The sequence below is a fragment of the Ornithorhynchus anatinus genome, chromosome 10 (assembly GCF_004115215.2).
Source record: "Ornithorhynchus anatinus isolate Pmale09 chromosome 10, mOrnAna1.pri.v4, whole genome shotgun sequence".
Taxonomy (NCBI): Eukaryota; Metazoa; Chordata; class Mammalia; order Monotremata; family Ornithorhynchidae; genus Ornithorhynchus; species Ornithorhynchus anatinus.
Genome location: NC_041737.1, coordinates 11,917,110 through 11,931,419, shown reverse-complemented (window position 1 = coordinate 11,931,419; position 14,310 = coordinate 11,917,110). Strand labels below are relative to the sequence as shown.

The 14,310-nt window shown below is 49.2% G+C and overlaps 1 protein-coding gene across 2 annotated transcripts in view; it reads right to left on the bottom strand.

Annotated features, from left to right (window-relative positions):
• Positions 1-6,356: 6,356 nt before the first annotated feature.
• The window catches only part of IL6ST (interleukin 6 cytokine family signal transducer), a 41,338-nt gene continuing 33,384 nt past the window's right edge, over positions 6,357-14,310 (bottom strand). For both annotated transcript variants that reach the window (XM_029074257.2, XM_029074258.2), the window contains 3 exons: positions 12,008-12,104; positions 11,002-11,083; positions 6,357-10,803 (listed from right to left, as the gene is read on the bottom strand). In XM_029074257.2, the coding sequence (XP_028930090.1) occupies positions 10,090-10,803; positions 11,002-11,083; positions 12,008-12,104 (893 nt within the window). In that variant the 3' untranslated portion in view covers positions 6,357-10,089. The remainder of the gene's footprint in view (positions 10,804-11,001; positions 11,084-12,007; positions 12,105-14,310) is intronic.

The window sequence follows — 14,310 nt, the reverse complement described above, 5'->3', positions numbered from 1 at the left end:
GCCCCAGAGTCTTTTGGTGGCAGAAATATTTGGGGGAGTGATCCAGGAGAGAAACAGGATCCAGGAGAAAGGTTCTCCGAGTTGGGGGTCCAGAGGTTAGGATCCCAAAGGAGCGAGACTCCTATCCCTGAGGAAAGGAAAAGACCATGCAGGTCAGCAGCAGATGGACCCACCCACCCTGGCATCTGTAAACCCACAGAGAGGAGGATTCTGAGCGGGCATAGTGGAACAAGGAGCTCCCAGAGAGAAGAGGGGAAAACGAGCAGAAAACGTTAACAGAGAAGGCCCTGCGGGAAGGGGGCAAGTGTGAGAAGTCCCTGAAAGGCATTGTGGATTGGAGTTCTGCTCTATTTGTTACCCAATTACTGATGCTTACAATTAATCTATTGAAAAGCCCCCTGAGAGCGCTCACCTTTGTGTCTGCCCGGGTTGGGGGCTCCGCAGTCCCGGTTGCTGGGGAGACGTATTTGCCTGGGAAACAGAGGGAAGGAAAGGGAGTTGTTTCTCTCCGGGCTCCCTAAAGTCAAATGAGCCCCCCTCTACCCTTCGAAAGGGTACTCTGAGAGACCAAAGGGATCCAGAAGTAGGGGACCCTTGGCAGGGAGCCCCAAGTTTGCCCACCCATGGAAAGAAGGATTGGAGGTCTTTGGGGCCCAGTGGACATTGGCGGGAGCCACAGTCTCCGATGTGGCTCAGAGAGGTTCTCTCAGCAGGGATTTTTCAGGCTGAGGAGTCCCAGGCAGGGCCCTCTGACCCTGCCGTGTGACTCGCTGAGTTACTTCTCCAAGCCTCAGTTTCCTCATCTGAATTGGGATAATATACCTGCTCTTCTCAACATCAGACTGTGAGGAACAGGTACTGTGCCAGGCCTGATTAACTTGTGTCTATCTCAGCGCTCGGTACAGTGTTTGTTATTATGGTACTCGCTCAGCGTTCGCTCTATGCCAATGACGTCTGCTCGCCCCAGTGTCCGACCCTCAGCCCAGTGTGGGACAGGGCCCGTGTCCAACCTGATTGGCCTGTGTCTACCTCAATGCTCGGTACGGTGCTTGGCACATGGTAAACGTTGAAATTGAACAGGTGGCATAAGAATAATAAGATACCTGGTCTCCCCAACGTAAGGCCGTGAACCTGGTGCGGAACAAGGACCGCGTTGGATCTGATCATCTGTATCTGACCCAGTGATTAGCACAGTGCTTTGATGATGAGGGTATTTAAGTGCTTATTATGCGCCAGGCACTGTATTAAGCTTTGGCAAATAGGCAAAGAATATTATTATTAGTGATTAGCAATGATAGGATAATTACATTACCAGTATTACTTCCCAGGGGACCAGACCTATTACAGGCGAGTCTGGGGTTCATGACTTTCCCATCAGGCTTAGCAGCAGGACCCAGGTTTGACATCAGACAGGTGCCAAAGGGCACGGGCTATTGGCTACTGTATGGGAATAGTGGATAGAACACGAGCCTGGGAGTCAGCGGGTCATGGGTTCTAATCCTGACTCTGCCACTTGTCTGCTGTGTGACTCTGGGCAAGTCACTTCGCTTCCCTGTGCCTGAATTACCTCATCTGTAAGATATGAAACTGAGCGCCCACACGGGACCAGGACCGTGTCCGACTGGATTTGCTTGCATCCATCCCAGCGTTAAATACAGTGGCTGGTACATAGTAAGCGCTTAACAAATGCCCTCATTCTTAATATTATGACAAACGCCACCTGCAGCCTCTCGGGGCTCTCCCGCAGCCTCCCAAAACCCAGGTCATCTCACCTGCTTCCGGTAGCCAGGGGGCACCCAGGCTGGGAGCCTCTGCGTCCCCCAGGACTCCGGGGTCGCGTGAAGAACGATAGACTGGGGACCGTGACCCCCTGGCAACCCCGCGGAGGGAGGGGCAGAACAGTCACTCACTGATGAATATCTGTGAACGGTGCCGTCTGGGAAGGAAACGGATTTCTTCCTCAAGGCCGTGCCAGGCCTGAGAGCGTGGCCTAGGCTGGAAAGGGGGCTGGAGGCCCCCATGCCAACTGCGCACTCCGTCCCAGGTAGATGCCGCGGTTTGAAGGTGTATACGAAGCCTGGTGCCCTTTCAGCTGCAGTGAATGAGCAAAGCCTCATTTCCAGCTCTCTCCGGGAAGACAGAGCCGGGCAGGTAGGGGAAGCTACCGGGTCTTTCCGTCTGTAGCACGTCCCTGGGCACCAGGCTTCCCGACGTTCGCACGTGCTATCCTGTGCCGTCCTGCTATTGGACCCACAAAGATGGTTCATTCTCACGGGCACTGAATAAAGCTGCCAAGGATTTATTACGTAGCTGTGTGGCTTCTCTCTGGGGGCTTCCTGGGGCCTCCTGGTTTGGCGGGATCTTGTGGCAGCCAGAAGACCAGTCTCGTTGATGGTCTTGGGGCTAATTATTAATGATGATTATTACTATGATGGTATTTACTAAGGGCCCTGCATTTTCAAGCACTTGAGTTGACACAAGATACTCAGATCAGACATAAGCTCTGCCCTCTGCACCCAAGGCAGGCTACTCAGCCCCTCCCATGCCCCTCTAGACTGTAAGGTCCTTGTGGGCAGGGAACATGTCTACCAATTCTGTTCTATACTCTCCTATTTAGTACAGTGCTCCGCACACAGTAAGTGCTCATTAAATACCATCGATTACAGATGGGCAGAACCATGCCCAGGTGAGTATCCAATCCGAAGCACCCGGACCTCGGTGAGATTCTGTGGCAGTGGGGACTCTGCAGTTGGGTCAACCATCGGTGACTTCCCAGAGAGCTGGAGTCCTGGTGCTCACTGGGGGTCACAGGAGAGCCCACCCAGCTGCCTCCACGGCGGGCCCGGATGGCCAGAGCGTGCCGACCGCTGGGGATTAAATCCACACATCTGCCCTGCAGTTGAGCACGGGTCAGAGGAAGGTTTACTGGCTGCAACCTGACCACTGAATCGCCCTGCCGACGGCGGCCCCAGGCTGGTGAGGACCGTGGACGGAGACCAGCGGAGAGCGCCCGGCATAGCACGGCTGGCCACCGAAGCCCCTCGGTTCCACCCCACCGCCCGCCTGCCTCCTCTGGCACTAACAGCAGAGGTAGCAAAGGTGCTTACTGAACTCCTGGAACGGGTACTGTGTCCGACCTGATTTAATTTGTGTCTATCTTAGCGCTCGGTACAGTGTTCGGCATATAGTGAACACTGAACAAGTACCATAAGAACAATATCTGCTCTCCCCAGTGTCGCCTGGGAAAGTACGACAGAAGCCCAATGCACATTCCCTGCCCTCACAGAGCTTATGGCCTAATTGCCCCCTGAATCATTTACAGATAGCGGGAGCAGGTTCAGCAAGCGAGTGGAATGACTATCCCAAAATGAAATATCAGTATATATATATACAAATATATATATATACACACACACACACACACACACACACACACATATATATATAGCTGTCTTGTGCAAAGACATCACTGACATTCACCTCTAAATGCTTGCATGGCTGGAAAGACCAATGAAGGAGCCACAGTCCCGTCCACACTGGATACACAAAAAGCTTGTCCCTTTTTTGTCTTTGTGGCTAATGTTTGCATTATCTGGAACTGTTTTCTTTCTTGCCTCCTCGTATCTCTTGCCAAGCAGGTAACTGAATCTAGTCTTACCTTGACTGCGAGAGTCCCACGTGGGACCGTGTCTGAGCTAATTAACTCATACCTTCCCCAGAACTTAATACAATGCTTGACGCATAGTAAGCCCTTAAAATACCATAAATACAAATACCATGCCTTCAAAGCTCTATTAACATCACACCTTCCCCAAGAAGCCTTCCCAGTAAACCTTTCTGTCCTCTATTCACCCTTTCCTTCTGCATCCCCTTTGCGATTGGATCTGAACCCCTTAAAGTCTTGACTCGTCGTGGGTAGGGAACGTGTCTATCAATTCTGTTTTATCGTACTCTCCCAGGTGCTTAGTACAGTGCTCTGCACACACACCATATTCAAATACCTTCGATTGCTGCCCTTCCCACTCAGCCCAACAGCACTTAGGTATACATTCTTCTCCTCTGCCATTTTCCCCTTCTGTAGTTGAATGCCTGTCTTTCACTTTAGACTGTTAGCTTCTAGTGGGCAGGGAACGTCAATCGTAGTTATTGAGCACCAACCATGTGCAGAGCACTGTACTATGCACTTGGGAGAGTACAATATAAACAGACACATTCCCTGCTCCCAACGAGGGTACAGTTTCAGAGGGGAAGACCGGACAATAATCTAAATTATTCCTCTACACCCTTAGTACAATGCTCTGCATACGAGTGCTCAAGAAATACCACTGATCTATTAGTCGATAGTGTCCACTTTCTCCAAATGGCTCAAGTGGCTGACAATTAACCGATCCCTTCTGGCACTCGCAATCGCACCACAGAACTTGGCTTCCTCTCAGCTCCCGGACTGCAGACTCCACATGCCGACGTGCCCGAGACAGAAGCCGAAATGGGGCTGGTAACCAAGAAGACGCCAAGAATTGTGGGGGGTTTTGGATTAATGTAAAAAACAGAATTAGGTTTCACTGGGTAAAGCCCTGGAAATCCAAACCCCAAGAAGTAGAGGATGGAATTTTAGGGGTTTTTTTTACTTAATAAAATTGGACATATACTTGTACAAACACACACAGATATACACACACATCCAGCACAAGGCACACATCCTGCCAACACCGTCTGCGGCCGCAGCGGGTGTATTCTGGGTCTTCCCAGTGTGACCGGAACCTTTTCAGAGCAATCGGATGGGAAACCTTGAGGAAGCACTTGGCAGACGGTCGGTGTGGATGGACACGGCTGAAGAGGACGAGGAGGTGAGACCACATCTCCTCGACCCTCCTTGCTGCCCTCTCCACCAGCCAAGGATAGGACCTGCCTGGGCCTCAGCTGAGTACTCACGGGTGGCAGGGAAGGAACTGCAAATTCATAGCCAAGAAAAGTACTTGGTGACTTTGGCAAGGTTTTCATAGCCCACTGCCTATTCTAAGAAGCCAGAAACTATAAAACCCCCATTTTACAGATGAGGTAAATTCAACTCCTCTCTGCATCACCCTGACTTGCTCCCTTTATTCATTCCCCCTCTTCCAGCCCCATGGCACCTATGTACAGATCTGTCATTTATATCGTCTCCCCATCTAGATTGTAAGCTCATCGTGGGCAGGGAATGTATCTTATATTGTACTCTCCCAAGTGCTTGGTAGAGTTCTGCACACAATAAGCACTCAACTACTTCCTACTGCTCCTAATTTTCCCTCTTGGGTTCAGTAATTTTATCACCTTCTGTCCTCGGAGAAGGTGAGTGAAGGTTAGTCATCTTTGACTTCCATGTCTCTCACCTTCCTCATTCAGCCAAAAACCAGGTGACTTTTCCTCCACAGCTCCCAAATGCACCCTTTCCTTGCACCTGCAATCACCACTTTATCCCAACCAATCCTTGTCTCCTCCCAACTGGATCGCTGCTTTTGCTTTCTGCTTCCCCTCTTCAGGTTGATGCTCCCGTCTTTCCTAAAATGCAATTTCAAACATATATCCTTCCTCAAAAACTTCCAATGACGGATCATTTCTCCACCAACAAGCTCCTAACCAGGGTTTCAAGGCTTCCGCTAGCAGCTGCCTCCTTACTTTACACACTTCTCCCTAGGCAAACCCTGAACACCACCACTCCCTTGACCTGACCCACTTCCCCGCTCGATGTATGGAATTCTTTCCCTACCTCCAATTGGCCAAACCAGATACTTCTTAAATACCTTCTTCTCAGAGGACATACCTTGAGCAAACCTCCAGTCGCCCACACACAGTATATTACACACAGTAAGCACCAATAAACAGCATTGATTGGATCGAACACCAAGTAAAATGCTCTGCACGATCAATAAGTTCCATGCTTGATCAGTGTTGAGTTCTTCCCCTTCAACCAAATTCACTGATAATGTTGGTATTTGTTAAGCACTTCCTATGTGCAGAGCACTGTTCTAAGCGCTGGGGTAGACACAGGGGAACCAGGTTGTCCCACGTGGGGCTCACAGTCTTAATCCCCATTTTACAGATGAGGGAACTGAGGCCCAGAGAAGTGAAGTGACTCGCCCACAGTCACACAGCTGACAAACGGCAGAGCCGGGACTCGAACTCATGAGCCCCGACTCCAAAGCCCGTGCTCTTTCCACTGAGCCACGCTGCTGCTCCAGTGAGCATCTAGACTATCAGTACTCATTCTCCGAAGGGTTCGTTTCCCTATGCCATCGCTCTGCCAATGCCAAAAGTCGAACGATCAAGTGATGCCTGCCTTGGAGGGCAGCCCCCACTCAAAAAACACATACGAGGGATTTTTCCTTCTTAAAATTTACTTAGACGATAGAAATACAATGTGCATCGGAGGAAACATTCAGGATTACATTTAGCGTTAGAAAAGAGACGATAACTGGTGATGTGTTTACTAGGTGTGCTACAGCCCGCAAAGGTGAGATGAGCATATTACAATGGGGTAGCTTAACCTCCTCCACAAGTACAGGCTGGGGAGAAGGGAAGAGAGGGGGGAGAGGGGAAGGGACAGCATGTTAATAAGGAGTCCATTAGGTGTCGCTTCTGTAGAAGACAGTTCTCTCGAGCCACAACGTTCCAAATGCCGTGCGTCTCCCTCGCCCCCCACGAAGGTGTCTGCGCTATGTTTCGGCCACCTGCTGAAATGGGGCTTCTTGGGCTTCGCACAGTAGCTCCTGTGGTTCTCAAGTTCTCTTCCTGCCACGGGGAGAACTGTCAAGGGCAAGGCAGAGGAGCATTCTTGACTCTCACCGCCGCCTCCCCTCCGCCCGGCAGGGCGCACACAACAGAACCGGGCCAACTCGCTACTTCGTCGTGCGCAGCCCCTGCTTGTCTGCTTTTTAGGGTAGCTCGGTTCTAGAAAGGGAACCTCTGCCACCTCTGAGCTTTAGGAGCAGAGCATTTCTAAGATCGCCTCTGTCCCCGGTTACCTCCATTTCTGCCCCTTCAGTTACCATGTTTTACTCCACTGTGAAAACGAGGACCGCGTCGGAATAGGGACAGGAGCCCTAGACGGGCTGAAGAGGCTCACCGATTTATTGCAACTGACCCATTGTAGAAATCAAGGCATCCGTGGTTCAGGGAAAACAAAAAACAAACAAAAACAAAAGCTAGTGATGCATCGGGCAGACACCGAGCAATGCCACGGAGAACGCGGAATGAAGCCGATTCAACCGATCAAGAAAGGAGCGAGATAGCAGAGGGTGACGACTAGTCTACAGAAGCCCCCGACTTTAATCTTTGTGATGTCTTAAGCTCAGAGTAGTCAATTCACGCGATTGTTAGGTCCCAGCGGTCTGCTTGGCTAAGGGTGCATAGCTCACTTTCCTATGATTAAGTTGAGGAATCGGGCCTTGGTTTCTGAGAAACGGCTCTCAGAACAGTAGACTCCTGGATTGAACCGTGGCTGTGAGATTGGTGAGAGAAGGTGTTGGGTGGAAGACAAAAGGACCGAATTGGGCAGCTCTTCAGTATGCATTAACAGAGTATTTCCCAGGTCCCCCAAATAACAGCTTGCCCCTCGAGAGAGAGGGGGAGAGGGGAGAGTTGGGAGGGTGGGATAAGAAGGGGGAGCCTGGACAGGCAAGAGCAACTGTACTTCTGACCACAGCAGCTTCCCCAGATGCAGTTTGAGAGCTGTGGTCACATCTGCTCTGTGGCTCGCACCTGGCTCAGAGCCAGGGAGGAGCTGATGGAAGAGAAGGAGCTTCCAGGAAGAACCCAGCCCAGAGAGGATGTGTCTGCTCAACCCTGCTCTTTCCCATCCCTACTTATGTCAAGCCTTGGATCGAGGCTTTTACCAAGAGAAGCCAAGTCCTGTACTCGATCGGCAAATACTTCCTCCGTTACCTAAACCGCACCGTAATCTTATTTTCATGGTTGGGGGGGGGGAGTCTCATTTTCCTGAATAAAAAGTTACCCCCCCCCCCTTTTATTTTTTTTAGCAAGTTAGAGATGCTTTTCAGTAAATTTCATCTGTTGGTTCTCAACAGTGGTCTCGTTTGAGTAAAGGGTGCCAGCGCATCTCCAGACAGCACAGGTCTCTTAGCCTAAGCTCCCTGGTGCCCAAAGTGATGAGTGCAAGATATCTTTATCACATCCCATAATACAGGCCTTGAAAAGGTGCAGATATTTCAAGTGTACCAAATTTCTTCAGAAACCACATACGGTAAACTCTGAAGTAGCATATAATTTAATAACACGTTGCTGCTAAAAGCTGTTTAATCCACATTTCTTGGGGAAAGACTAGAGTCACTCTTACCCACTAAAAAGGACGGGTGGATGTGATTCCACGACTAGGGCGGGGGTAATAAAAGAGCCCTTTCCGGCCTGGGTTTGGTTTTATGGCTTTCTAGAGGCAGCAGAGTTTCTGTGGAAGCCCGGTCCCGTCCCCTCGAGAAGGGAGAAGGTGCACGGCTGAGTTCTGGAGATGCCGAAAGCCGAGTCTTATCGTCACAGGACGAGCCAGTTGTCACCACCGGCGCTGAGTGTGGCCGGCCGCCTTCACCTTCAGCCCAGCAGGTCTGTGCGGGACGGGGCGAGCGAAGCGGAGGGGAAAGGAGCGGCACCTCCCCCAGCACTGCCTTCGGAGCAGGCCCAAAACAGGATGGGCACCGGGTGCCCAGGAAGCTTGGAGCTGGCTCACCGCCCAAGCAAAGGGGCTCCCACAGTCTGCATGGTGGCCTGCCCTATAGGTTCAGTCAGTTAAAAAAAAAAAGTTGACTGGATGCTACGTGCTCCAGGCCCTGAGGCGGACTCCTCGGGAAGTCTGTCCCCAGTTAAACCCAGGAGCACCAATATCCAGAGGATGCCTCTTCCTGTAGGGAAACCCAGAAGGCGGGCCAAGCCTTAGGAGAAAGGGCTCCCCCTGACCGCCGCACATGCAGGACAAAACAGATAAAGCACAAAACGGTATCTGCTAAATGACAAGGGATTTCCAACTAAAGCTATGTAATATAAAGTGCGTCTTTAGCCACATTCTGTCACGTTTGAACGGTAAGTGGGACAACTCTCTCTAGAAACGGTGAAAGTGTAAGATTTAAACTTATCAGAGAAAGCTACGACAAAACTTTCTAACCCTTAAAAAACTAAATGCTTTAAAAAACCCCCAAAACCCTTAATAGCTTGAAATGACCGTTCATCGCTCCTTGAGCATCGAAATAATAATTTGTTTACCTAAACGGATTTTATTAAAAGAGCAGTTGAGGCTGACTTCAGTGTAGTGCCAGAATGATTGTTTTCTATACTTTGGTAATTGAGGATTCGCGGTCTAGTGACTGAAGGACTTCTTTGCCAAGATCATTATCGTTATCACCGGCTCCGGGGACAGAGCGTCAACTAGGGCTTGGGAACATGCAAGAGAGAAAAATAGAGAGATGCAGTCCTTGCCCTTGAGGGGTTTACAATCTTATTATTTCCCCAATAATACATGCCGGCCTCCCTAATTTCAAGAACACGGACACGGTTCTTGATTAGACTGATGCAGGGAAAAATACTTCATTCACAGACAAGTAGCTAGTGTTAGAGTTTTTTTTTAAAAAAAGTGAACCCACTCAAAAAAAAAAACCCCAAAAACCCCAAACTCAAAATTAACCTTTTGCTATTCACTTCTGAATGACTTCTAGTCAAACTCATTCTAGCTATACCCCAGGACTACTCACCACCCTCTACGTATAAGACGAAAACAAAACAAGTTTGAAAATCTTAACCCCCATTTGCCAGAGGCAAACGTTCCGAAGCAGCATTTAGAGTCAATCGAGTCAACTGTTCAGACTAGATCCCAAACTGTCAATGTAGTGCTTAGGAACAGGATCCCGTTCATTCTCGATCGGAAGCAACCCCCTGACTACAACAGACTTTAGTCCTGACGGCTACGTGGTCGGTGAAAGACGATGGACCCTGGTGAACGGCTCTGACTTGTTAAAAAAAAAAAAAAAAAACAACAAAAATTCGGCTGGGTGGGTGTAACTCAGGAGGAGAACAGGCCACGTGCCGAGGCTCTAACGAACCGGGTGGGTCTCACTGGGGCACGTACCCTCCGGGCCTCACAGTCTGAGGTAAGTAACTTTTGGGCAGGTCTTCCCCAGGGGGCTCCTGGCTCTCCCCCTGCCACTTGGCACTCGAGGGAAGAACATCAGGGGCAGAGACTCCTTGCTGCCCACTGTCCATCGGCTTAGATACGCAGGGGCCTGAACTCTGACCTGGAATCGGCTGTGTGAGTCTAATAAAATCTTCCTCGTTCACCGAAGGAGGAATTGGATTTGACCTTTCGAAAGGTGACCGGTCCGGATGGGCCTCGCCTTGGGCGCAGTTTTGTTTGAAATAGCGCTGCCGGGGTGACGCGCCCTCCCCGCTCCCGACGTCGGCTATCTGGAGGTCTTCCGGCTGCTCTTCCGAATCCAGCAGGGGCTGGGTGGACTCGGAGCGGGAGAACACCTGGGGGACCTGGACCCTGTAGCCGTGCACCACGGTGGAATACTGAACGGTGCTGGACGTGGTCTGGGCCGACTCGCTGTCGTCACTGTAGGAGATGCTCTGCCTCGAAGAGGACATGCACGAAGAACCTCCGATGCCGCTGCTGTGTCCTTCGGCGGTCGTCTTCTCCTTCTTGAACACGTCAAAAGATTTCAGGTCTTCTGGGAAAGGCTTCTTGTCATTCGCTTCCAATTCCACAACACTCACATCCGTCAGGCAGCCCTCTGGGTAGATCTGATCTTTCGAATTGAAGTTGTGCTGGGGGGTGGGTAGGAGAGCAAAGCAACAAAAGGCCAAGTTACCAAGGAGCATCAGTGGTTACTTGAAGAGGTAGTGGACATGACTAAGATTATTATTAAGCGGTCAGGAGGCTTTTTCCGAAAATGTCGCCCCAAGATTCCTGAGCCTGGGTCAACCTGCACGCTTTATAGCTATTCGGAATACGTGTTTACTTACCCGAGTGGGCGTCTGAGGTGACCACTGGGCGATATGACTTTTGGAAGGATCTGGAACACTGGGCCAGATGTGCTTCTTAATTCTAGGGAAAGTGGGGGAGAGGGGAGAAAACACTTTTTAAAAAGGAGCGGGAAAAGTCACAAGACAATTCCCGATTAAAAAGACTTCCTACAAGAATTTCACAGGTTAAAGGGGTTGAGGGAGAAAGGTACTGTTTCGAAACCAACTGTGCTTTATCCTGCATCACGTGTGGTGGGCGGGGGGCTCATTAATCACTGGGGACCAGCAGAATGGCTGGGAATACAGTGGGGTTGTGACGGTTGTAGCTAGTACAAGATTTCAATGAACTGCAAACCAAATATCAATCCCGTTCCATCACCGGTCTGCCTTCCTCAGCAATAAAATATGAGGAAGAATAAAAAATGCTTAGCATTTGTTAAGCACATACAATGTGCCAATCACTGCATTACGGGCTGGGGTAGGGACAAGATGATCAGGTCCCACAGTGGGCTCACAGTGTGAGTTGGAAGGAGAATAGGTACTGAATCCCCATTCTGCAGATGAGGGAACTGAGGCAGTTAAGCGACATGCCCAAGATTGCACAGCAGTTTTGTGACGGAGTTGGGATCAGCATTTACGTCTGCGCTCTTTCCACTAGGCCATTCTGCTTCCCTCCATGTCCAAAGTGCTACCCATGCTGATTAAGTGCGTGATGGCGACTACAGCCCAGAGAAAAATACATGAGATTCTAGGTATCTCCAAACCTGGCCTGAAATTCTACAGGAAAAATGGTTATTACTGTGCGTTTTTAAAATCGAGGGAGAGAGTATCGTGCGCTGGAATAAACAGAATCCAAACAACTTGAAAAAAGAGTGCTGAAATGAGGCTAATGCAAAAAGAACTATCACCTCTTCAAGAGATCAAGGAGCGTGCTTGGTACCCTGCTCTGGATAATTCAAAAGCAGTTTCCCAAAGCAAGTGCAAGGGGAGCAGGGATGGTACTCACAGGTCTCGCTTGTTGAAACAGAACAACACTCCCAAGAGCGTGGTCAACAGGAATGCTAGACAGACGGGGACCACTATGGCTTCAATCTCTCCTTGGGCTAAAAAGACCAACACAGAGAAGGGAGAGCATGTTAAACGAAATAAGTACTCCCAACATAAGCGACACACTCAAAAATACCCAATCACACACCAATGACAATAGAACCAGTTTTCCAGAACTTGAATTTACCAGATCACAGTGGAGTCAGATCCATCTGGGTAAAACACTATTTCCCGGCATATTTATCCTGTATTATATTTCCAAGTTGTACCTGTTATTCCAATTAGATAAAAATTTTTCTCATCTCATGGAAATGGACAGGTTTTAAACCTCGACTATTATTCCTTGTTTGCGTTCCTCTTTTTCAACCTCCCTTTACCCTTTCCTCGTTTTTCCGTTATCATCCCATAAACACTGGAGATCTTAGCTACCTTTGGGGACTTGATGCTGGCCAAAGAGTCTTTCTAGCAGCATCCCCTTGGTACCACCAAGGGAGCATGTCTATCAGCTCTACTGTATGCTCAAAAGCACTGAGCAGAATGCTCTGCACAGAACGTGCTCCAACAGCACTGATCGATCAAGACTGCCTTGTCCAAAGACTGTTTGGCAGTCTCATCTTCTTGCTTTCCTAGGGGGTCCTTACCAACCACCTTGGCTAGAATTTCTTTCTATCTGTTCTTCCCTGAGATTGAACAGCTTCAGTGACCAGGAACTGGATCTGATTTCACCTATTGTATATTCTCTTCAGCCCTAGAGTGCTCAGCACATAACATGGTAAGCGCTTAACAAATACCATCATTATTATTATAGCAGGTGCTTAATAAAAACCATTAGTTATGTGGACAGATGACTGAAAACTCCAAGCTCTCCCTGGTGATTCAACCAAAGGATCAAAAACTGGTCTCCAAACAAGATGGCTCAATCTAGAAGTCACAGGAAGTAATAAAGCAATACTACTGCAACCTTATTCCAACCCAGTCCAGACACTTCCTTTTATCAGGGATTAGTACTTGGCAATTTTATTTATTGTGCAGGAAGCAAGTCAATGGGCAATGCTAGCTGACGTCACCAAGCCTGGCCTGATGAAAACCGATACTGCAGTCAAACAATGATACATGACCAGCCTGCAGCCTACCATGATCCTGAGGAACAGATTTAGATTCAAGTGTTGGGTCCCGCAGCTCATGTTGAAGTACATATCTAACCACAGGGGATGCCAAGTGTGAAGAGAGCCTATCAACAAAACGGAGCACCAGAATGCAGAGCACTCTAGTGTTTGCTTGGGAGTAGCAAGGGCTTGTATATGTCACAAAAGCCAAGAGCCACCCCACCCAACACCTCTAAAGGATGAGGATGGCTCCATTCTCAAAGAGTGAAGCTGGAGATGAAAATGATGACTTTTGAACCCACTTTTTATCACTGAAATCCTATAAAGCGGAAAGATTCTGCCAATACCATGATTTTTCATCTAGTGCTTTAATTCCCAAAGCCTTTTCCCTTCACTTATTTCTGCCTTCACAACAGTCCTGTGAAGGAAGGCAAGGCAGATGTTAAGAGAAGCAGCGTGGCGCAGTGGAAAGAGCACGGGCTGTGGAGTCAGGGCTCGTGAGTTCGAATCCCAGCTCTACCACTTGTCAGCTGTGTGACTGTGGGCGAGTCACTTCACTTCTCTGGGCCTCAGTTCCCTCATCTGTAAAATGGGGATTAAGACTGTGAGCCCCACGTGGGACAACCTGATTCCCCTGTGTCTACCCCAGCGCTTAGAACAGTGCTCTGCACATAGTAAGCGCTTAACAAATACCCACAAAAAAAAAAATTGGGCAAATGAAGAAGTTGAGGCAGTAAGATTAAGTGACTTGCCTAAAGTGACCCGGGAGGCAAATGACAACAGCTAGGACTAGACTCTGACTCCAAGACCCGTTCTCTTTCCACTACATCACAATGTCAAGTTGTTGTCTTCATTCCAGCTTAAGACACAACCTCATTCCGAGTACTAAAGAGTGGTAAGGCCTCTTCAGCTTAGGGCACTTTTAACCTCTGTGGGTACAATGTGGCTGAGAAAGACAGCGAGACTTACAGCCGATTGGTTAACTGAAAAATTATAGTCTCGTTGCCAGGACACATCACTGAAACCTCTATATTGCTGAGGAAAAGCTCTAGGCAGAATGATCCTGCTTAAGGGGATAAGAGGTTACTAGGGGGTAGCCAGGTAATTCAGTTCCGTTTTTTTAAAATGGCATTTGTTAAGCACTTACTATGTGCCA